Below are 26,187 nucleotides of genomic sequence, written 5' to 3' on the forward strand. Positions count from 1 at the left end.
AAACACAGTATTTCAAAAAGTTATGTAGGAAAACTGTCCTGATCCAGAGGGTAAAATACAAATGGAAAGAATTACTTCCTGAAAGACATCCCAAAATGAAAACTCCCAGAAATATCATAGCCAAATTCCAGAGCTCTCAGATCAAGGAGAAAATATTATGACCAGACAGAAACTACGCAAATAGTGTAGATCACAGAAGATTTAGCAGGTTCCACATTAAAGAAACCTTGGAATATACTCCAGAACACAAAGGAGACAGGATTGCAAACAAGAATAACCTACCCAGGAAAACCGAGTATAATCCTTCAGGGGAAAAAAAAAAGTTAACATTTAATGAAACAGAGGACTTTAAAATATTCCTGATGAAAATACCAGAACTGAATAGAAAATCTGACAATCAAACATAAGACTTAACTAAAGTATAAAAAGGTAAACATGAAAGAAACCAAAAGAGACTTAATAAGGTTAAACTACTTACATTTCTATATGGAAAGATACATGTAAATCATAAGAACTTTATCATTATTAGGCAGCTACAAGGAATCTACACAGATGGGGGACAAGTGTAAGTCAAATATACGGCGATGATCTTTAAAAAATGAAGGAGTCAGAAAGAGGGATGTACTGGAGCAAAGGAAAGGAATAATGGGGAAAATTATTTCACATAAAGGAGGCATGCAAGGAAGAGCTTTTATAGTTGAGGAGAAAATGTGCGAGGGGATGGTAGGCAATGCTTGAACCTGACCCTCACTGGAATTGGTTCAAAAAAAGAGAAGAATACATACATACACACACTCAGTTGGGGTACAGAAATATATCTTATCCAACAGAGAAATATGAGGGGAGGGAGACAGATATAGGGCAATGATAAAAGGGAGGGTGAGAAGGGACAGAATAAAAAGAGAGAGAGGGAAGGATAGCCAAAAGAAAATAAGATGGCAGGGGAAATACACAGTTAGTAATCATAACTGTGAATGTGAATAGAACGAACTCATCCATAAAATAGAAGTGGAGAGGAGAATGGATTAGAAACCAGAATCCAACAACATGTTAACGTTTACAAGAAACATACTTGAAACAAAAAGATATACAGAGTAAAATAAAGGGTTGGAGCAGAATCTATTTTACTTCATCTGAGGTAAGAAAGGCAAGAACAGCAAATATGATCTCAGCAAAAATAAACCTAGTTGAAAGAGATAATCAGGGAAATTACAATTTACTAAAAAGAATCATAGACAATGAAATAATATCAAAAAATTTTATAGCCAGTTTTTCTGACAAGGGTCTCTTTTTTCAAATATACAGGGAACTGGGTTAAATTGACTTAAAAAAAAAAGAGCCATTCCCCAGTTGATAAATGGTCAAAGGATGTGACAGGTAGTTTTCAGACAAAGTTAATCAAGGCTGTCTCTAGTCATACGAAAAAAATGCTCTAAATCACTACTGATTAGAAAAACGCAAATTAAAACAACTCTGAGCCACGACTCCACACCTATCAGATTGGAAAATGACAGGTACTGGAGGGCATGTAGGAAAATTGAGACATTATGCACTGCTGGTAGAATTGTGGACTGACTCTGTATTCTTTCTGTATAGCAATTTGGAACCATACCCAAAAGGGTTATAAAACCATGCATATTCTTTTACCCAACAATACCCCTACTAGGTCTGTATCCTAAAGAGATAAAAAACAAAAAAGAAAAGGACTTTTATGCACAAAAAACATTTATAGCAGGTATTTTAATAGTGGCAAAGAATTGGAAATTCAGGGGATGCCCATTAACCGGGGAATGGCTGACCAAGCTGTGGTATATGATTGTGACAGAATACTATTGTGCTATAAGAAATGACTAAGTGCAGGATGTTCTCAGAACAACTTGGAAAGACTTACATGAACTGAAGCAAAGTGAAGTGAGCAGAACCAGGAGAACATTGTACACAGTGAACAGCAATACTGTATGACTTAGCTATTCTCAGCAATACAACAATCTAAGACAATTTAAAAGGATTTATGACAAAAAATGCTATCCATCTCCAGAGAAGGAACTAATATAGTCTGAATCAGATCGAAGCATACTTTTTAAACTTTATTTTTCCTGTTTATTCTTTTGATCTGTGTTTTCTTTCACAACATGACTAATATAAAAATATGTTTTACATGACTGCACATGTATAATCTATATCAAATTGCTTGCCTTATCAATTGGGGGAAGGGAAGGGAGGGAAATAGTTTGAAACTCAAAATTTAAAAAAACCCAAATATCATAAATTGTTTTTACATGTAATTGGGGAAAAACTAAAATATTAAAATTTTTTCAATAAGGATCTGCCCTTGAAAAGGCTTCCTACTTTAATATATAAAAATTACAGAGTCAGATAATACGAGAAAAAACAAGTGTATGAGTGAATGATGATGTTACATTATACGTGATTGGAATGTAGGTTGAACTGAGAGTAAGTAAAATGTTTTCAAATTCTTAGTAATATTAATTTTACTATATTATTGCTGCACAGCTAGGAGATCACACATATGATCCTATTTCATAAGAGGATTTCATTCTCAGATATCTCAGAACATTCTCCTATAAATATACAAATAATTTTAGTCTAATTCTTAAGAGTACTAAGTACTTTCAACACCAGAACCAAGCATGGATACTATGGAATACTTTTAAATTCACAGTAATATACCAATAAGATGAAGTTGGAAGGAGAATTAGCAATAGAAATCATTCCCAAGTTCACATCATAACTCAACCTGAGATTATTTAGAAATACAGGTTTCTTTAATAATCATCTCTTAGTAGAGTCACATGTAAACACATTACATTGCAACCTTTCTGCACTTAAATGAATAATGAAAACTTACCTTGAGTGCCAACAATCTCCATGTGAAGATGTGCAAGTCCACTAGCAGTGGATAAAGCTAGTTTTATCATTCCTTCCACAGTAACTGTGTACCTATTTAAGTAATCAAAAAGGGACCCATGCTCATGATAATCTGAAACCAGCCACAGCTGAGTCCATGTACCATTGTCTGCAAAACAAATGAATAGCAAAATTTTCTAAGATTTATACAAAACATTTAAAGTTATGTTATATAAATTGTCATATCTAATTTTTAATACTAAAACACTACTGCAACACCATCCCATATTTGCTTTAGAAGTTTTGTTTTACATTTGCATTATACTTTTCAAAGAGCTTTCATATATACATATACATATATACATATACATATATATATATGTATGTATGTATGTATGTATGTATATAATCTATTTAACCCTTAAAATAACTCCTTACTGTAATCAGGTCAAAGATTAAAACTCTGATTTTAAAAGAAATGGAAACTAAGACTGAGACATTGAGTGACTTGTCAGGGACAATGCCTATATTCCTGACTCCTAATGTGTTCTTTTCACTCCACTGAGTAATAACAATGTGTTATTTTAAAATTTTTTATACGTGTATATAGGCCAGAACGTCTATTTTTCAATGACTAGTCTATGTTTGGAGCTCTTCAGCATTTTGGCTATACAAAGGTAAATTTTCAAAAGATGATCTACTAACTTGAAGGGCATTTGTAATCCACATCAGGGCGGGGGGGAGGCAAACCAGATCCCTGATGTTTGGACCTAAATTTGAATTGCAGTTGCATTATTACTATATACAAGACCTCAAACATGCCATTTAACACCTCTAGACTTGTTTCCTCATTTACAGCAATGGTCTCCCACACAAACAGAAGTCCCTGGGGGACTGTGGCACAACACTGAAGGAATAGATTATCTAAATCAGCCAAGTAGAGGATGAGAAGCAACACTTACTTATTTTCATTCATTATCCCAACACTTTTCCAACCTGGCCCCTCGGGACAATAATAACCAAAACCTGACCAGACAACCTACAACTGCTCAAGGGTTTTCTTGGCAGAGACACTGAAGTGGTTTGCCATTTCATTCTCCAGCTCATTTTACAGATGAGGAAATTGAGGCAAACAGGGTTAAGTAACTTGCCCAGGATCGCACAGCTAGAAAATGTCTGAGGCCAGATTTGAACTCTGGAACATGAGTCTTCCTTACTCTAGGCCCAGCACTCTATCCACTGCCCTACACCTATACATATCTTCCACTTATTATATTGTTTCTATAAAGTACCCTGAGTTTCAAAAGCATACTTCTCTAGAAAGAATCACTGATTAGAACTTGGGGGAAGAGGTAGGTTCCAAATAATTCTTTACACCTGAGTATCTGCAAAAGAGAAACAAAAAATAGCACCTCTCTAGGTCAATCACCCTCTAGATGTCCTGAAATGGAAAATAATGGGCCACTTTGGGGGAATGAAAGGTAAAGAAGGAGGTGGGTCAATGAATCTATACATTGACTCCTTGATGCCTGATTAATTATATGGATAGTTCATAAAACTGAGTGTTCCAAATCAGAGCTGTCCTATAATCTTAAAATAACCAGGAAACATGTCTAAAAGTTGTATCTGGGAAAAAAGACAATGTGCTTCTACCTCAAAAAGGCAAAAATGATGTCAAATACTATGAATCTAAGAGTGGTAAAGACCTAATTTTTAATTCTCCAACAGTGGGCAATATAGGATGAAGCAGATAACTGAAATCCAGTTTAGGTCTTTTAAATACCATTTTCTTCCCTTGCCCCAAAGAAAGCAAAAATCAAATTAAGGATGCTTGGCAGAAAAATTCAGAATAGGTTTAACTAGATTATTTTGAAGGTCCCTTCCTGTTCTTTTTCTACAATCTTGTTACAACATTTTTTCTAAATATCCATTTAAAGATGAAAAATACACAAAAATCAGACTATAACAAATAAAGTTGTGCGTTTGATAGCATATTCATTAGACTTCTACGACATCCATCAACTTTTGTGATTATGACTAATAGCCCATTATAAAAGCACTTTGTCATCACTGCCTCATTTGATCCTGACCATACTTTAAGTATGGCAACTAGGAAACAAGAAGACTGGTGACATTCCAAAAGAAACATGGAACTAGGAGGAAACATGATTTGGGGTGGTGCTTTCAAAATGAACTCAAACTAATAATCTGACTAACAGAATTGAGATCTAAAAAGACCCTGATAAGCTGAAAAGATGGAATGAATCTAATAAGATGAAATTTAACAGAGATAAATATGAAGTTTTATACTTCATGTCATTTTCAATCATAAATGCTCACATTTATATGATGCCCTGTCTTACTATATTTACATGGTAATTTTCTATTTCTGACCAAATTTCACTAGTTAATAGTTTTTTTTAAAGATTTCATTAATATTAAGTTGATTTTGTCAGAAGTAACACATAGAAAATTTAAAGTTTACCAACCTTTATTGTCAGCTGCTATAAACCCCAGAATGTTTTCATGACGTAACATTACAGTTTGATAAATCTCTGCCTCACGGAACCAGGAACGTTCTTCTCTTGAGGAAAATATTTTTACTGCAACTTCCTCCCCTCTCCATTTTCCTCTCCAGACTTCTCCAAATCGACCTTTCCCAATGCTTTCTTGCAATACAATAGTTCTTGCAATAGTTCTTTGAACAAGTAATGGTAATCCTTTAAAAAAATTATTATCGTTAATATATATAACCAAATGATATTATGTCTTATATAATGCATTATGAAACATGCAAAAAGACTATGAAGGCTAATACAAATCCATATAAGAACATGGTCACTATCCTTACAGAGCTGCCCAACTGGACTATTAGTTAAGTTAGACATATAAGATAACTAATGAGTAAAATAAAGACACTCTAAGTACTGTAATAATTCAGAGTAAAGAAAGCTTCACCTAGTTGAGAAGGCTTCACAAAGAAGCTAGCATCTGAGTGGAACTTTAAAGGACAGGTAGTATCTACAGAGGTATACAGAAACAGAGAAGGAATTCCAGGCAGAAGGAAATATAAGTAAAGCCACAAAAATAACTGAATGAGGGGATAATGAAGTAAACTAACCTCAGCAGAGAATGGAGGCAGCTTTAGAAAGACAAGCTACAGTCACATCAAATGACTTTAAATGTCAGGTGTGGAGTCTGAACTCAGAACAAGTCAGTCAGTCAGTAGCATTTATTAAGCACTCACCAAGAGCTAGGCACTGTTGGAAGCACTGAGGGTACAAAGAGAGGCAAAAACAATCCCTGTCCTCAAAAAGCTTACAGTCTAATGGGGGCTGGAGAGACACATAAACAACTATGTAGAAATAAAGATATAAACAAGATAAACTGGAAGTAATTTCAGAGGGAAAGCACTACTACCATGCTTTGGAACAGGGATTTAAAAAAACAAACAAACAAGGTTTCTTGAAGAAAGAAAGATTTTAGCTGGGTCCTGAAGGAAGCCAGCCAAGCCAGGAGGTAGAGTATTCCAAGCAGTGAAAAAAAGCAAGTACAAATGATTGTAGATTAAAGTGGAAAGGAGTAATTAAACTGGAAAGGCAAGAAGGGGTTCATTACAAAAGGATTTAAAAGCCAAATAATGATTTTATACTTTGTTGTTGTTCAGTCACATCCAACTTTTCATGACCCTTAGGGGTTTTCTTGGCAAAAATACTGGAGTGGTTTGCCATTCCTTCTTCAGTGGATTAAGGCAAACAGAGATAAAGTGACCTGCCAGTGTCATACAGCCGTGAGTGTCTAAAGCCACATTTGAATTTGGGTCTTCCTGACTCCAGGCCCAGTGTTCTATCCACTGACCTTTCTAGCTGCCATGAGCTTTGAGGAGAGTTCAGGGGGACTGGCACCTCTGGTGTGAGGGTTTTCCAAGCCCAGGACTGCTCATCCACCTTTGGCATTCACCTGCCACCCAGCTCTCACCTACGGCTCCAAGATGCTATAGCACGTGCAGCAGCCACACTCAGGTAAAACAGTTTCAGTGGACAGGCTAAACCAGGATGAGAGTAACTGATAAGTCTCAAACACAAATCGGGATGTGTACCCCAAGCATGTGAAGATACCCCCTTGGCGGAATGGGAAAATGAGAACAATTTTTCCCAATGGCTATGAAGGTGACTGAAGTAGGCACTGCGGAGCACTTAGAGCTTGGTCAGACATCAAAGATGTCTGCATCATCATCATCCACTGCATCTGGTCATCTTGACTTCTGTCTTGCAACTGGACTCCAAAGAGTCTGTAGGATGGAGCAAGACTTTGTGCAACTCTGTCTCACTTAAATTCAATTCACAAGAAGTCAAGACATCACCCATGATGTCACCGGTTCTCTTCAAAAACACAGGATGAACAACAATGATCTTATATTATTTTATGACTGATCCAATGATTTTATATAGGATCATGAAAGTAACTGGGAACCAATAAAGTTTATTAATGGGGGGTGTTACATAGTCAGGCCTGTACTTTATAAAAATTACTTTGGTAGCTGGGGAAGTATGGACTAGAATGGGAGAGATTTAAGGCAGAGAGACCAATCAGAACGCTATTAATTACAATAATCCAGGCATGAGGTGATGAGGACCTGTAGCAGTGTGGTGGCAGCGTCAGAAGAAAAGGAAGTATATGAAAAATCTTGTGAAGAGAGGATCTACAGGATGTTGCCAACAAATTGGATATATCAGGGGAGAGTGAGTACTTGAGACCAACAGCTAGGTTATGAGCCTCAGTCATCAGAAGGCTGGTGGAATTCTTCAGAGTAATAAGAAAGTTAAGAAGAGAAAGTTAAGGCTTGAGGGAAACATAAGTAAGTTTAGTTTTCACCATGTTGAGTTTAAAAGGCCTAGGCAGAGGCATCCAACAGAATTTGAAAACGTGAGACTAGAGGGAGGTTTAGGCTAGAAATACAGATCTGAAAGTCATCTATATAGAGACATAGAATCTATGGGAGCTGTTGAAACCATCAAATATGTATGTATATACACATACACATACACGTGGGTGGCAGGAGGAAAGCAATCAGCTAAATGGCACGAACAGTAAGATATGAGTGAAATGACCGAACAACAACACAGCAAGAGCCATAGATCACAGCCTTGAGAGACACACATGATTAATGGTGATGGCCTGAATAAAGATCCAGCAAAGAAGGCTAAGAAGGAGAAAGGAGTGTCATCAAAACAGAGAAAAGAGAATATCAAGGAAAAGAGGGTGACTGGCAGTGTCAAAGGCTACAGAGAGGTCAAGAAAGATGAAGATTGAGAAAAGGTCATTAGTTTTGGCAATTAAGAGAGCACCAAACTCTTAGAAAGAGCAATTTTGGTTCACTGTCAAAAGACAGATTGGAAAAAGTTTAAGAAAAACAGTGAGAGGAAAGAAAGTAGAGGCATTGATTGTAGATATCTTTCTCAAGGAGTTTAGCCATAAGAGGGAAGAAAATATCAGAGCTAGCAAAAACAAAAGATTACCTGTGGATTTTTATTTTAAAGGTGAGGAAATATGGGCTTGTGAGTAAAGAGGAAAGAAGCAAGCAAACAAACCTGTATTACGCACTTACTATGTGCTAGGCATGGTAAATACTGGGGAAACAAGCCAAAAGAGAGACAATCCTTGCCTTTAAAGAGCTTATACTCTAACAGGGGAAGACAACATACAAAACAGGAGTTGAAAAGTAAAGGTTTGGGAGGCATGGTTCTGAAGTCTGGAAAGCCAAGAAGAGTTTGGAAGGTAATGAAAACCAGCACAGGACCCTCCAAAAAACTGAGGGAAGCACAGAAAGATTTAAGATTAGTGAAAAGAGAGGGCGGAGCCAAGATGGCTGACTGAAATAAGCAACTTGCTTGAGCTCTCCCCAAACCCCTCCAAATACCTATAAAAAAATGGCTCTAAACAAATTCTAAGGCAGCAGAACACACAAAAAGACAGAGTGAAACAAATTTCCAGCCCTAGACAACCTGGATGATTGATCAGAAAGGTATATTGCGCTGGGCTGGGAACAGAGCGCAGCGCGGCGTGGGCCACAGCGAACCTGGAGCAGGCCTCAGGGGACTGAATCACAGGCAACTGTGGTGGTTTCCAGACTTCTCAACCCACAAACACCAAAGACAACTTAGAATGTCAGTAGGAAAAGTCTGTGACTGTGGTGAGAAAGAAGCTCAGTTCCAGACTCAGTCTTGGCACAGACCTGGGGCAGTGACTGTGCCCAGAGCTCAGCCCACAGACAGAGGGGTAGTCAAGTCGCTAATCAGGGGGGGACTGCAGGGATCTCTTGGTTTACCCATGCTTGGATCTGGGTCACAGTTCTGTGCTTGGGGTAAAGAGGAACACTAGTGTGGTGGAGCTTGTAGTGGCAGTGAAGAGGACTCCTCCTAACCATTCCAAGGGAGAAAAGAGCACTTGTGGTCATTCACAGACCAAAGCACAGGCCAGGAAAGGAGTAAACACCTTGCCCTTGATCATACCACCTTGGAAGAACTGAAAACTTACAGGCCCCTAGAAGTATCTCTGAAAACAGCTGCACAAAATCCCTGAAGCTTGGGACAATATATTCTCCACACTGGAAGGAGACCCCTACCTTAACAAAGAGTTTAAAACTCAAGTAATTGGCTGGGAATGTGAGCAAACTACACAAAAAAGTCAGACTTTTAGAATCTTTCTTTGGTGACAAAGAAGATCAAAATATACAACCAGAAGAAGATAACAAAGTCAAAGCTCCTACATCCAAAGTCTCCAAGAACAATATGAATCAGTCTCAGGCCATGGAAGAGCTCAAAAAGGATTCTGAGAAGCAAGTAAGAGAAGTAGAGGAAAAACTGGAAAGAGAAATGAGAATGATGCAAGAAAATCATAAAAAACAAGTCAACAGCTTGCTAAAGGAGACCCCAAAAAATACTGAAGAAAATAACCCCTTAAAAAATAGACTAATCCAAATGGCAAAAGAGGTCCAAAAAACCAATGAGGAGAAGAATGCCTTACAAAGCAGAATTGGCCAAATGAAAAAGGAAGTCCAAAAGATCACTGAAGAAAATACTTTCTTAAAAATTAGAATGGAGTCAATGGAAGCTAGTGGCTTTATGAGAAATCAAGATATTATAAAACAAATCCAAAAGAATGAAAAAATAGAAGACCATGTGAAATATTTCACTGGAAAAACAACTGACCTAGAAAACAAATGCAGGAGAGATAATTTAAAAATTATTGGACTACCTGAAAGCCATGATCAAAAAAAGAGCCTAGACATCATCTTCCAAGAAATCATTGAGGAAAACTAACCTGACATTCTAGAACCAAAGGGTAAAATAGAAATGGAAAGAACACACTGATCACCTCCTGAAAGAGATCCCCAAAGAAAACCTTCTAGGAATATTTTAGACAAATTCCAGAGTTTCCAGGTCAAGGAGAAAATATTACAAGCAGCCAGAAAGAAACAATTCAAGTATTGTGGAAACACAGTAAGAATAACACAAGATTTAGCAGCTTCTACATTGAAGGACCGCAGGGCATGGAATATAATATTCCGGAGGGCAAAGGAGATAGGATTACAACCACAAATCACCTACCCAGCAAAACTGAGTATAATTCTTCAGGGGAAAAAATGGTCATTCAGTGAAATAGAAGACTTTCAAGCATTCCTGATGAAAAGACCAGAGCTGAATAGAAAATCTGACTTTCAAATACAAGACTCAACAGATGCATGAAGAGGTAAACAGGAAAGAGAAATCATAAGGGACTTATTAAGGTTGAACTGTTTACATCCCTGCATGGAAAGATGATATTTGTAACTCATGAGACCTTTATCAGTATTAGTGTCATTGAAGGGAAAAAAATTATATGTAGATAGATAGATAGATAGACAGACAGACAGACAGACAGAGGGTACAGGGTAAGTTGAAGATAAAGGGGTGATATCTGGAGAATAAAATTAAGGGGTCAGGGAGGATTATACTTTGAGAAGGAGAATGGGAGAGGTAGAATGGGGTAAATTATCTCACATAAAACAGACAAGAAAAGGCTTTTACAGTGGAGAAGAAGTGGGGGGAAGGTAAGAGGGAATGAGTGAATCTTATTCTCATCAGATTTGGCTTAAGGAGGGAATAACATACAGATTCAATTGGGTACGGAAATCTCTTACCCTACAGGAATACAGGGGGAAAGGAGATAAGAGAGCAGGGAGATGATAGAGAGGAGGGGGTAATCAGAAGCAAACACTTCTGAGAAGGCACAGGGTCAAAAGAGAGAATAGAATAAATAAAGGGCGGGACAAGATGAAGGGAAATATGGTTAGTTTTTCACAATATGACTACTCTGGAAGTGTTTTGCATGACTACACACGTATAACCTGTATCGAGTTGCTTGCCTTCTCAATGATGGTGGGTGGGGAAGGAGGAAGGGAGAAAATTTGGAACCCAAAGTTTTAAAAACAAATGTTAAAAACTGTTTTCACATGCAACTGGGAAATAAGATATACAGGCAATGGGGTACAGAAATCTATCCTGCCCTACAGGAAAATAGAAGGGGAAGGGAATAAGAGAAGGGGGGGAGAGACAGAAGGGAGGGCAGATTAGGGGAAGGGGTATTCAGAATGCCTGCTGTCTTGGGGAGGGGGAGAGATGAGATGGGGAGAAAATTTGGAACTCAAAATCTTGTGGAAGTGAATGCTCAAAACTAAAATTAAATTAATAAAAGATTTTTTTAAAAAAGAAAAAAGATGTGCTTGACCTCAAAATTCTAAATATCTACTAGATTACAACACTGCATTTGAAGTTATTTTATTTACTTCCTGTCCTCTAAGAACTTCCACCCATAGTACAACACAAATAAATGTAAAACATTATATTAAAACCTTATCATTCACTCCAGTGAAAATTAGTAAATTGTGCTATTTACATGTCTCTTCTCAAGGCAAACAAACCTGCCTATTTATTTAATTTAAAGCTGTCTGCCTCAGAGTTCAACTACTCCAACTTCTAGCTGAGTAACAAACCCTTACTATAGCATCTTGATAAATGATCATCAAGCCTTTGTTGGAAGACCTTCATCAGGAAGTAAATGAAACCATTTTTGTAAGCCTGGATCTCTGGATATGAAACGTGAAACATTTTGAAAATATAAATGTAATAAATAGCCATATAATTCACTAGGTTAATTGTTCTTCTTTGCAAACACTGGCCAGAGTTCTGATCAGTAGTGTTTAGTGTGGTGACAACAGATATTCATGTTTAAAATTCGTCCATTTGGAGGGAAAAGAGAAAAAGGCAAGACTCATGCTCACAAAAGGAACTACTTTTGCTGACAGATGCTCAATAAACTTAATTTTGAAGAAAGAGGAAATACAGTCCAAGAAAATTCAAAAAATATTATCTTGAATTATGCCCTGTTATTTTTAAAAGGCATTAGTAATTAAGTGGAAGGTACTACTAAACTTCAGAATTTTCTACAATAGAAAAAATAAAAAAACAAGAACTAAAACCCACCCCTTCTCTTCAGTTCTCTAAAACTACAGCTACAATATGGAAGGTCTAGTCTAATTTTATCTGTAACAGTGAGGAAAGAAAGCCATCAAGATGTCAGATAACATATTTTAAAACAATACTGTGAAGCATATTTTAAGGCCAGTACAATGCAATATTTTTACAGGAAATCCATCATTTTCTGCAATGTATTCCTAAAGTATAACATGAAAGGAAATCATCTTCAAACAATTATTTTTCCATTGTTTTACATTATTTTAAAATGATCAGAGGTCCTTTCTTTTGATTTAATTTTCTAAACTTCCTGATCTCCTTACTGAAGTAGTCAATGATTAAGCAATAAACATAAATGTATTAGAGAACCAAAGAGTTTAGAGGAACCCTGCAGGGAATCCTTACATAAAAATCAAAGCATTATGTTATATGAATAACCATACCCTAAGTTCTCTCTTAAATTTGTTTGGATACCTACTCAAATTTTCTTGAAGAAAAGCACACAGTACATACACCTGTGCTCTAGTAGTCAGAACTAATAACAAAAAGTTCACAGGAACTGACTTAGAACATAAGCTTACAGAATATACCACACTCGTTTGCTTGCCCACTATAGGCAGAGTAGACAAGGTGGCAGTCAAATTTATATTTAGATATATTGCATCTATATCCCATCACTAACAAAACCCTACATAAGCATACAAAAGTTGTGAATAATGAACTTAATTTAAACCGTTTCTATTCTTCTACTTAGCCCTTCTGTATTTTGAAAACTGCTTTGTGAAAACTCCATTACAAAAACAGCTTAAGTAGCTTTATAGGGGGAACATAACAATAAATGAACTGAATGATATTCATACAATATGAGATTATACCCATGTACACAAAATGATGATATTATACTTCCAATTCTTCAAAAATTAAAATATTACATTTCAAAATTTACTTAAAACTCACATGTCTTGTCTGGCTGATAACAAGCTTGTGGAAAAGAAAGTAATGTGACTGCCTTCTGTTCTCTCTGCTACTACTGAATAACTATATTTACTACAAATCGAACTTCAAATTCAAAAGTAGTGCCTCTCAAGGAGTTTTAATTAGGCTGCTCCTCAAAACAATCAATCGATAAACATTTATTAAGCACCTATGTGCCAAACACTGCTAAGCTCTACAATGCTTAATTATAAACAAATGTACACACACTCACATTATGAATGCATTTTTTTAGTATTTCCTTTACAAATAAACTTTAAAAAACCCATTTCCAATATACTCTATCTGGTGACAATCTCAGGCCCATACAATATGGTTATTAGGCTTTCATAAGCCATCTGAGGCAAACAGAGAAGTGGCATATCATTTAGAAAACAGTTCTCCCTAACCCCAAAGGTAGATTTTAAAAAGCGTTTAGCATTATTAATGAGTTCTGACAAAGAAAGAGGACCTTAAATCCTGTTTTTTAATTAAATAAAACATAGAAAAGAACTGAGAAATAATTCAATATTTTATGCCCATCATTTTCTCCCAAACTCCATATTCAAGGCTTTTTTTTTGGGGGGGGGCTGGAGGGAAGGGAAAGGGAAGAGGAAAGGAGGGAGAATAAGCAAGATATTAAAAGGTGAAACTAACTCCATGAAAGAACTATATGTTCTAGTAGATATAAATGCACACCTACACCTCATTGCACAAACCTTCAAGGGTAGTTTTTCTAACTCAATTCAACAAACCTATTGTTACACATAGCCCTAAATGAAGTAACAGAATATGGGTACATATTAGCACATAGATTCTATAATGGAAAGATTCTATAAAGCAAGGCTTTAGGTTACCATATGTTACATCATTAATGAAATAAAGGCAAACTTCTTTATTTCTGCTAGTATAACTCATAATTCTCCCATAAAATTTTTCTCTGGAGCCTATGTTATGAGAGTAACCCTGGGTTCTTATAAGGCTATGACAGTGGAACACAAGCTCTTGGAAAGCCTACCAAGATGAAATGGCTTAGTGTAGTAAATAGTCTTTCTGTACTGACATCTGAGGACCAGGCTAGCTAAGATTAGAGAAAGTCAACTCCAGAAGGCTGGTTTACCAGAAAATGCATTTCATTTGGCTACAATTCTTGAGATTGCCTAGGAGATTCCAATATACCTCAGTGGAAGAAGTACCTATATCAATAAAATTATGATCTTTAGAAAATGACTAATATAATGACATTATTATTTTAGATTTTATAGATCAAGAACTTAGTTATTTTATCATCTCAAAGGCACATGCTTTTCCCCAGTGGAAAACACCTCAAATCTTAATTTTTTAATTGTTTTGATTCACTTTACAACCTTTTCAAAAAATTATATACGAAATTAATCTTACATTTGAGTGGCTTTTAGTTTTTTTTAAAGTGTACTTTCTCATTTATCTTCAGAAAATTTTTTTTTTAAAGATATAAACTATTATACTAAACTCGAAAGATAAGGAACCTGAAACCCATGAAGCCTAAATGCCTTACTTAAGGTAACATGAATTAGTAGAAGAAAGAGGATGAGAACATAGCCTTCTGACTCCTGGCCTATTGTTACTTCTATTACACAATGGATAAGCTAAACTTAATGGCCTTCTAATGTACTTTCCAGATCTAAAACATTATTATTCCATAATAAGCTACATCTTTTTGCACAAAATCCCCTGGCACTCAACCTATAAGGTAACAACAGGGAATCAGAAATTAATGCTATGGTTTTAACTATAAGAAACTAATGCACCCACGAGGATCAAATCTAATATAGCTCTTCATTAGCGTCATGCTTTAATCAATTGCACTAAAAGGTTTGGGTGACAGATACAATAATTAAGGATAATTTAAACTAAAAATTACTTAAATCTCTTAATCAAAAAAGAAAAATAAAAGCATTACCTGACCCAGATCCTGATGTGGTCATGTCATAAATTAGGTCCTTTAACGTTGTGCCTTCTGAAATAAAAGGGCGGTCTAAAGAGGGATCTTCTTCATTTGGAACACGATGATGTATGACAGTACGATTGTGGCAAATATAGATCATCAACATCAATGAAATACAGACAAGGCAGACAGGTCCAGCAATAACAGCTGCCAATTCCACAGGACCAAGATTAGATGGTTTCACTGGGGTACCTAAAGGAATAAAGAAATTATAGCTAGTAAACTGATTTCAAATAAGTTTAACACTGTATGTTTATCTGCCATTATTACATTTTTCATGTAACAAACACTTCTGGGGTTAAATTGCATTGTTCTATCATGCATCTGTAACCATGGATATTTTAGGGTAGGGTTAGCCTAGCTTCAGATCTATTTGTATGGCTATGGATACTGGAAACTGGTAAATAGTCAGGCATAAAAAAAGGTATTAGGAAAACCATGCCCACTGGTGCATGACAATAGCTCTACTTACTTCTTTATTACTAAACAGTGGGAAAAGGGTTCTAGGAAGTAGAAAAAAGTCTTAACCATGCTGTTCAAGTATACATCTATACAGATCCAGACTTTAGACAGTTACAGAAATCCCTTACTTGTGCTTCCTTTGATCTACAGTATTGGTGAAGTTGCTATCTAACTGTAGTCACACAGAAGCATCTACTCTTATTCTCTTGAAGTTCCTTGGCAAAACTCTTCTACTGTGGTCTAATACCAGGTCATAACAATTTTTATCAAATTCACTCAGTATTGCCAACTAATGGAAACAAGGAGCAGACTCAAATGGAATGTTAGATCTTAAGACATTATCTAGCCTGACATGCTCATGCTACAGACAAGGAAACTAAGGTCCAGAAAAGTTAAGGAACTTAAGTCACACGTTTCATTTCTATAAGTCAATAATACCTCTGTTAAGAGAGATATTCACACATTCTTCAATAAATAAGAACTCTTATTCTTAACCATCCTTTCTATCTGGTAGGTTCCATGCCTTCAAGGAACCACATACAACAGTGAGCCCTTTTTCTCTCTAGTCCTTTTACAAGGGAAGACATGGAGAACTCCCAGAGAGTCCACTCAAGGCACCCAGGGCTGTCATTGCATCATCTCACCTGGCTTCTAATACAGTAAATACTTATCAATGTAGCCCACATAAACAAGGAGGGGGGGGGTTGGTTCTCAATGATTTTTAAGAACGTAAAGGTGTCCTGACACTAAAAGGTTTGAGAACTACTGATAAGGAAATTCTCTTTCTATATTTAAATTATATGATTCTAAACAATTAAGAAAAAACCCACAAACTTACCTGTTGGGAATTCTATTTTATTGCAGTGGTCTTTGGCACAACAGAAAGGTGACATCAAAAACCCATCTCTTAAAGAGGGAGCACATACAAACGGCCTATCTCGAGGAACTAAATCAACTTCCGGGATACACATGCTATTGTATATAACTTTGTCTGCACTCTGTGTCGCAGCAACAAAGCAAAGTCCATCTGTCACACATGTGTAATTTTCTTTAATACAGAGGTGACAGTGACACTCCAAACCTGGAAAGAAAAATGCAATGTTACAACAAGCTTTGAAGTGAGGAAAAACTTTAAGTGGCCCTATACTTAGAATACTTAAAACAAAATTGTGTTAGCAATTATGCTACATATATATATTTGACCAATCAAACTTATCAAGATACTTAACATACTTGGGATCTGCAACACAGGTAATTACTTTTGGCTGCCTGAAGAAATTTGCCTGTATTTAGGCCTGATTTTTTTTTCTTTTTATGTATAAGGAAATCATGTATGGAGTAAGGAGCTAGGTATACTACTATTAAGGTAATTAAAGAAAGAAGCTAAAAAACTTCTCTCTCCTTTTTGCCTGTCATTACCTAGTTAACAAAAGTACAGAAGACAAATGCCTGCTCCTCCTGCTTCACCCCCCATTTATATAGCACCTACTAGATGCTAAGTGCTTTGTAAATATCTCATTTGATCCTAACATCCTTGTGAGGTAGGTGCTATTATTATCCTCATTCTACAAATGAGGAAACTGAGGCAAACAGAGATGAAACAACTTGCCCAGGTAAATGTCTGAGGTAGGATTTGGACTCAGGTACCTCTTTCTGACTCCAAGTCCAGAGCTCTTCCCCACTATTCCACCCACTATACTATTTTTCAAATATAGACAAGCAAAACAAACTTCCTAACACTGAAGTGGGGGTTAAGAACAAAGAAAAAGGGAAAGAAGAAAAAGAAAAAGCAAGGAACTTGAATCTAAGGAAGTACTCATCAACTGGGGAATGGCTGAGCAAACTGTTATATGAATATATATTATGAAAGACAACTTCAGAGAATGTGAGGTGCTATAACTAATGTAGTGTAAAGTAAGAACCCAGGAAAACAAGTTATACAAAGACAACACTGTAAAGAAAAACAGCTTTGAAGGAAATAAGAATGCTGAAGCATTTATCTCTTTAAGGACCTATAGCGAAGCATGTTACCCACCTCCTGGGAAAGTAATGGATTCAAGGTGCTAAAAAAGACATACATTTCTGGACATGGCCACTGTGTAGATTAGTCTTGTTCAACAATGCTTACTTGTTGCAAAGGTGTCTCCCCATTCCTAATGTCATATTTTCAGATTTTTTTAATGGGGGCCCAGAGGGAGACTGGAAAAATAAAAATAATAATGATAATAAAAAAAAAACAAGTAGAACTGAGCAGTTCTACCTTCTTTTTGTTTTCAGCTGCAGCTTATTCACCCCAAGCTAAGTCCTAGCCCTTCTTTGACCTTCCATTTTCTCCCATTAAAGCTACCAAAAAATTTTGTTATCTGTAGCTTCAAAAACAAAGAACAAACAAAAATACTTTCCTCAACAACCTCAGTTTATGCTTAGATTCAGCTTCACTGACACGATTTTTACAGAATTCTGTTTTTCTTCCTAATTGAATTTGTTTCCCTTTCCCTTTTCAGAATTTCATTTTTCATAATCTCCCGTCCTTTCTGGGATGACTTCCCCTCAATAATGTGCTTTGTGGGCTCTTAACTATCTTTCCCCAAACCCTCTGAAATCTGCTTTCCTAAAATCTACTGTGCCTGTCAGACTATGCCCAGATTTTCTCTCTACCATCAATAAGTAAATAGTCACTTACTTCCCTATAGGGTTCTCACTATATCCACCCTAGCAACCAGCTCCTCCCTGTTAGTGAGATCAAGAATAGAATTTCCCCTTGTTTGTTACTTTGAAGGATGATTTTATCACTAAGGCAAATTACGAAGTTTATACTTTACATTTATATTTTACAATTCAAGCAACAAGCATTTATTTCTTACATGGGCTGTGCTAGGCTCTAGAGGTAAAAATACAACACTGTTCTTGTACAGAAGAAGCTTACATTCTACTGAGGGTAAACATGTTCACCCCCAACACAAGCCATATACAAAATAAATACACAATGACTGGGGCAGGGAGATAGGAGAGAGGATAAACATTAATAACTGGGGAAATCAAAACAGGATTACTGAAAGAGATGGCACTGGAGTTAAGCCTTAAAGGGAGGAAGGGAGTTCCAAGAGACAGGCATATTGCTTCAGACTGGCGAAACTGACAAAAGGGGAAATGACAAATATTGGAGAGGTTGTGGCATATTAATATGTGGCATAACAGGTATATTAATGCACTATTATTAGAACTGTGAATTAGTACAGCCATTATGAAAAGCAATTTAGAATTATACCTAAAAGTTTACTAAACTGCCTATGTTCTTTGACATAGCAATATCATTAATGCCTACCCCCTGAACAGATCAAAGAAAGGAAAATGACCCACAAAAAAAATATTTATAGCAGCTCTTTTTGTGGTAGGAAAAAACTAGAACAGGACTATTCCCTAAGGAAGTACCCATCAATTGGGAAATGGCTGAATAATTGTTATATAAATGTTTAACAGAACATCCCTACATCATAAAAATGACAAATGGAATGGTTTCAAAGAAACCTCAGAAGACTTGTATGAACTGATGCACAGTGAGGTTAAGAGAACCAGGGGAACAATTTATACTATAATAACAACATTGTAAAGACAAACAATTTTGAAAGATTTAAGAACTCTGATCAATGTAATGACCAACATGACTCCAGAATACTGATAATGAAGGAATGCTACCCATCACCTGACAGAGAGGTAATGGTATTCAAGATGCAGAATATGTCATGTAGTTTTTACATGGCATTGTAGGATTTTGTTTTCCTTGACTATGAACACTTCCTACAAAGGTTTTGAACATAAGTTACTGGAAAAACAGTAGTCCCCTTAACTGAAATGTGGAAATTAGGAGGAACGGCAGGTTATAGGAAAAGCTGAGTTGCAGAATTCATTTTGAACATACTGAGTTTAAGACGACGAAGGGAACATTTAAATGAGAGATATCCATCTACCCAGACAGAAAAGAGGGGACAAGCAGATTTGGGAATTATCTGCGCAGAAGTGATAGTTCCATCCATGGGAGCTGATGAATTAAGAGAAAGAATATATGTCAGTCAGTCAGTCAAGAAGCATTTATTAAACTCCTATGGGCCAAGCTCTGTGCTAAGAACTGGGGATACAAATAAAGGCAAAAGATAGTCCCTGCCCTTAAGAAGCTCACAATCTAACAGAAGAGACAATCTGCAAACAATTATATATAAATAAGAAATATACAAGACAAAAAGGAAATAGGCAACAGAGGGAAGGTACTAGAATCAACAGAGATTGGGAAAAGCTTCCTGTAGAAAGTATGATTTTAGATGGTACTTAAAGGAAATCAGGGAAGCCAGGAGGCAGAGATGAGGGAGAGAATTTCAGGAATGAGAGACAGCCAGAGAAAATACCCAGAGAAAACTCTAGGACAGGGCTTCTTAAACTTTTTCCACTAGATACTCCTTTTTGCATTTCAGCAGTGTTCTTTGGTATTTTGTGGCCTGAGGGCATGCACAATACAAAGTGCACATGCTTCCTGTTCAGAACCAACGCTGAAGTGAAGTTGCATGATGCAACACGGGCAAGTGCTGCAGAAACACCTAGGATTCATTACATGTTTGATTTTTTAATAATTTTTGGTCGTTGTGCATTCAGAAACCTTTTGCTGTTGCTAAATTTTTCAAGACCCCATATATGAACCACAGTTTAAGAAGCTGCTATGAGATACACCCAAAGATAAGGGGGAGGGTATAGATAATGACCCTAGAAAGGGAACCCCCAAAAAAGTGTTAAGCACATCACAGTATGATCCCCATTCTACAGGTGAAAACATAGGTAAAGTGCATCCAGTCACAACTCAAACCTAGATCCTCTGACTGACTTTAAGTAAGTCCTATGTTCTTTCCACTACACCTAAGTGTACACATACAGGGGCAAAGTTTAGAGGGAATCCTGATTTTGAACTTATTTCACATTATAATGGTTAAAAAACCCAGTTTAATCCATTTCCCCACTGATCTCAACAAAACATATTAAAAGGTCCAAAACTATTTTAGACCTATCACAATGCTTTCCATAGAGTCTGTGAATAACAGTATTTTTAAAAATATGATCACTTTTTTTTTCAGTAGAACCAAAATAACCTGGATAGTGGAATAGGAATTTTGTTCCATTTCATTATATGCTGAAAGCTATGCCTTAAAAGCATAGACAGCAAGATAACAAGGATGGAAGGAAAGAGAATAAAAGGAAAATAGGTCTCAGTAGGTTTTAAAAATACATATATTAGTGTTAAATAGTCCAAAACTTAAGGTGATGTTCACTAGAACTATGGAAATTAAGAGATAAAAATTCCAATTTTGAGCCTCAGAGGAAATTTCTAACAGTCCCTGAAAGACACATTTGTAAGCAATATCTACTTTCAGTACTTTCTCTCCCAGAATTCTGACCATCCTGGCAATAATAGGCTCAAGAATCAAGAGTTAGAAAAAGAGGAATTAAAAGAAATCGGGAGATAAACAAATTAGAGGAGAAAGGAAGAAATTACCTGCCAGAGCTATGGACAGGGTATCAATTCATAATTAAACAAAGACTATCACAGAGAGTAAAAAATGGATAATTTTCATTACCTAAAACTAAAAGATTCTGCACAAAGAAAACCAGTGTAACTAAAATTAGAAGACAAGTACATAAATGAGGAAAACTACTGTAGCAAGTTTCTCTGATTAAAGTCTTATTTCTATGCTATATAGAGAAGTGATTCAAATTTATAAGAATAAGAGCCATTCCCTAAGTGATAAATGGCCAAAGGATATAAACAAGAAGTTTCCAAAGGAAGAAATCCAAGCTATAAATAGACATATGGAAAAAAATACTCTCCCTATTGAAGGCCTGCTCTCCCCCTTTACTCTGTGGCCCTAAGAAATGAGCTTGTAGTTTTGTTTTGTTCTGTTTCATTCATCCTTTTCAATTTTAGATGCAGATGGTATAATCCTGACTAGACCTGGACTCAAGTCACTGTGACCTTGGAGCCAAGATTACAGGCCAGACATGTAGCCAGCCAAGCCAGCAGCAAAGTTCCGAAAAGCCAGGGTGCCTAGGACTTTAGCCCAAAAAAGTAGGGGGAGCTCTGGATTTGGAACTTGAGACTGTGCTACAGAGGAACCGTGAACCTAATTCCTCTCCTCCCTCCAGAGATGGAGGTAGTATAAGCCAGGAGGGGAGAGAGTATGCTCTCAGATATTGGGGAATGTTTGCATACCTATTCTTGCCATATACCTTTGAAGTAAATACTCTTTCGTAAAAGAAAAAAATTCTTAATCACTAATAGTTAAAGAAATGCAAAATCAAAACAAGTGAGGTTCTACCTCACAACCACCTGACTGAAAAAGTCGGGGTTGGGGGGGATTACAAATGCTAGAGGGGCTGTGGGAAAACTGGTACCATACATTAATGCACTGTTGATGGAGCTGTGAACTGGTCTAGTCATTCTGGGAAGCAATTTGGAACTATGCCCAAAAAGCTATTAAGCTGTACAGACTGTTTGACCTAGTAATGCCACTACTAGGTTTACACCCCAGAGAGATCAAAGAAAGAAAAAAAGGATTCATATGTACAAAAATATTTATAGCAGCTCTTTCTGCAGTGTCAAAGAACGGAAATAGAGGGGGTACTCATCAATTAGGAAATGATTACTATTGGGCTATAAGAAATTACATAGGTTTCAGATAAACCTGGAGGACTTGTATGAATTGACGCAGAGTGAAGCGAGCAGAAACAAGAAAACAATTTACATTAACCATATTGTAATGACAAACAACTTTGAAAGACTTAGGAACTCTGATCAGCAAACTGACCAACCACAATTCCAGGTCTCATATTGAAACGTATCACCTACCTCCTGACAGAATTAATAGACTCAGGAGTGTTCACTGAGACTTTGTTTGCTTAGAGTTTTGTTTTGTTTTCTTAAATATGGTTTATGCAAGCAATTTCTTTTGCTTGACTATACATGTTTGTCTCAAGAGTTTTATTTTTCTGTCTTTTTCAACAGTATCTAGAGACCGCAGATTTTTGTTGATTTAAAAATAAAAAGAATGTAATTTTTTTAAAAAGTCATGAAGGAAATCCAATTCCATTCCTAAATAGCCCATAATCTTGCTTACCACCCCCACCCCACCCCCGACCCAAACAAAACAAAACCAGGAGACAGAAGGCTTTAAAAAGTTTGTCAAGGTCTAAAGACAGACATCAGAACCAACACCAAAACACAGCCCTCTTGATCACCAAAATTAATCTTTCAAGAGACGAAGCATCAAATGAGATCATATATATATAAAGCGCTTTGCAAACCTTAAAACACTATATAAATGTTAGCTAGTAATTAAAGATCACATACCTTAGAGTTCATTAACTACCTAGTCAAAGAGATCTTTACTAGGAAAAAGATTTTCTGAAGAAGACACTTGATTATATAGATTAAAAACAGAGGTGGGTATCTGATAAGGAATTCTGACTACTCAAAATTAAAATTAAGGGAGAGTAGATTGAATAGTTTCCCTTCCAAAAGGGAACAGTAGAAGGTTAATGTGCCGTAAACCATACCAAGTTGTGAAACATTTCTACTACTGGAGTAAAAGTCTTTCAATAGATTTTTTTTTCAGAGGATTTTACATGGGAAATCTCCTATCTTGCCACTTCTACAATCAGCAGCTTCAATACTGGGTGATTAGGTAAAGTTGCTAAGCTACTGGATCCAGAATGAGAGAGGATAATTCTCTTCCCACCGGTAAGGTTCCTTCCCTGCCTCTAACTGGTTCACTTTTTCCCTCTTACCTCTTAAATACGAGTATTCTACCAAGGTTGTGTCTTAGGTCTCCAGGTATATTTTCCATGTTTTCAACTATCATTTATATACAAATTTAATATACCATCTCTCCACCCTTAAGAAACTTCCCCTCCCCACAAACGTTTCTCTCTTGAGCTCCAGTCCTATATTACTATTAGGTATTTCCAACTAGATGCCAAATCTCTTACTCAACATGTCCAGAACAGAACTCACTATGTTCCCCTCAATACCTATCCCTCTTCCTAGTTTGCTGTTTGAAATACTTCCTAGTACTTCAGTTGAAGGCATCACCATTTTTCTAGTCACTCACATTCACAACTGAATCTTCCAACTCACCTATATCCAAGCAAGTTACACTTCCATAACATCTCTCATATATTCATAGGAACTTCAACCTTGTTCAAGCCCTTATCATCTCTGCTCTGACCTACTGCCATAGCATTCTAATTGGTCTCCTTATTTCTAATCTTTTCCTTTAATTCATCTTCCATAGCTGACAAACTGATATATTCCTAAATCCAAATCTGATCTTGTCACTCTCCTGGCTCAAGTGCCTATTGCCACTAAGAGAAAATGTAAACACCTATCTACAACTGACATGTAAGGCCTTTCACAATCTAGTTGCAGCCTACCTTTCTTTCCAGTTCAGTTGTTGGTTCAGTTGTTTTTCAGTCTGACTCTCCGTGACCCCATTTAGGGTTTTTTCCTGGCAAAGATACTAGAGTGGTTTGCCATTTCCTTCTCCAACTCATTTTATGGATGAGGAAACCGAGGCAAACAGAGTCAAGTGATTTGCCCAGAGTCACACAGCTAGTAAGTGTCTAAGGCCAGATTTCAACTCAGAAACACGAGTCTTCCTGACTCCAGGCACTCTCTCCACTGCACCATCTAGCTGCCTGATTTCATATTACTACCCTTTCAAATACACTACTTCCAGACAGATGGGTTTACTTGATATTTTCAACACGGGACATTCCATTTTCCATTTCTCACTTTACACATTCTGCCCCTATACTTAGAAGACAGTCCCTTCTCATATCAGTATGTGTCTGAGGCAGGACTTGAATCTAGTTCTTCCTGGCTCTGAGGCCACGTCTCTATCCACTATTCCCCCTTGCCATGACACCATGAAGAAAGCCTCATTTAATCTGTACACAAACTGATAGCTCTTTCTAGGTTCTCTGTGTGGTGATGTATGGCTGTTCTTAGTTGGTGGAGCTATTTTGTCTTGTAAATTCTGATAAAGAACAAGACTGACACACTAACTAGTTATATGACTTCCTCCCTTCCCCAAGTGCTAAATGTCCCAATTTCTTAGGACAAGTGATATTCTATTTGAGACTAAGCGATAACAGGTCTGTGATGCCCTTAGATGCCCATGGCTGCACAATGGCTCAAAGTGTGCCTACTCTACACTCACAGGCACAGATAACTTATTAAGCCCTATATATAGTGGGTATTAGGTGTAGTAATTAATCTCCATGAACAAAGAGTTATTAAATCCCAGCTCCTTTGTATACAACTTGCACACTGAAGGTGTAATCAATACTTGTAGAAATGAAACTTAAGTTTAGAAGGTGACATATATAAAAAGCCACTATATTACCCTATTACACAATTTTACTTAATTTTTAAAATATGAAGGTTTGTATGTAGTTGGAGTAAGAATTTTTTCCACTGAAAGTGACTGCTATGTTCAAATAAAACAAAAACGAAAAAGAACTTATAGTCCCCAACCTTCATCTAAGGCAGGCAAAGGGTAGGTGAAACAAATGGTCTTTCTCCCCTCCTCTGAGGTAGGAGGTAAAGTTGAAAAGTTTTAGCACTTCAAATTCTGTCTCCTATCAGATTAGGATAGGAAGCCTGAGACCTAGGTTGCCTTGGTACCATCTTTAGCAGTCAATAAAATAAAGGCAAGGTCTTCAACAAAGAGTGAAGTGTCACTATTCTTTCTTGACTAGCAGAACCCACTATATGCCCGTTAGTCAAGAAGGCAAGCCATAGGAATATTGAGGCTGTCAGAAAAGAAAAATATTTCAGAAGAAACCCCTTATTCCATCTTTTGTTGCTGTTATCATTTCAGTCATGTCTAATTCTCCATGACCCCATTTGGGGTTTTCTTGGCAAAGATACTAGAGTGGTTTGCCTTTTCCTTCTCCAGATCATTTTACAGATAAGAAACTAAGGCAAACATGGTAAAATGACTTGCCCTGAGTCACACTGCAAGTAAGTGTCTGAGACCTGTTTTGAACTCAAGTCTCTCCTGACTTCAGGGCCGGCCCTCTATCCACTGTGACACCTTGCTGGCGCTCTACCCACTGTTACAACCAGCTAGCACTATTCCATCTAATTAACCCTTTCTCATAGCTGATTGAAAAAATAAAAACTCTTGTTTTCACAAATCCTAGAGTCCCTTTGCTCCCTTTGAAGTCCAAATCACCACCGGATCCCTTTGTTCTCTGAGAGGAGGAATTCCAGTTGTGACTCATTGGTGATCTTGGCCCCAAGTTTGTTTCCTGGAGCTATTGCTCCACACTGACACAAGA

The 26,187-nt window shown here is 36.8% G+C and overlaps 1 protein-coding gene across 1 annotated transcript in view; it reads right to left on the minus strand.

Annotated features, from left to right (window-relative positions):
- TGFBR1 (transforming growth factor beta receptor 1) overlaps positions 1-26,187 on the minus strand; it is a 73,285-nt gene that overhangs the window by 21,878 nt on the left and 25,220 nt on the right. Inside the window, exons 2-5 of the mRNA XM_020995548.2 lie at positions 16,643-16,885; positions 15,298-15,534; positions 5,358-5,588; positions 2,870-3,037 (exon numbers count right to left, since the gene is read on the minus strand). Of these exons, the coding sequence (XP_020851207.1) occupies positions 2,870-3,037; positions 5,358-5,588; positions 15,298-15,534; positions 16,643-16,885 (879 nt within the window). The remainder of the gene's footprint in view (positions 1-2,869; positions 3,038-5,357; positions 5,589-15,297; positions 15,535-16,642; positions 16,886-26,187) is intronic.

This window comes from Phascolarctos cinereus, unplaced genomic scaffold (genome assembly GCF_003287225.1).
Source record: "Phascolarctos cinereus isolate Bilbo 61053 unplaced genomic scaffold, phaCin_HiC Scaffold_4;HRSCAF=312, whole genome shotgun sequence".
Classification (NCBI taxonomy): Eukaryota; Metazoa; Chordata; class Mammalia; order Diprotodontia; family Phascolarctidae; genus Phascolarctos; species Phascolarctos cinereus.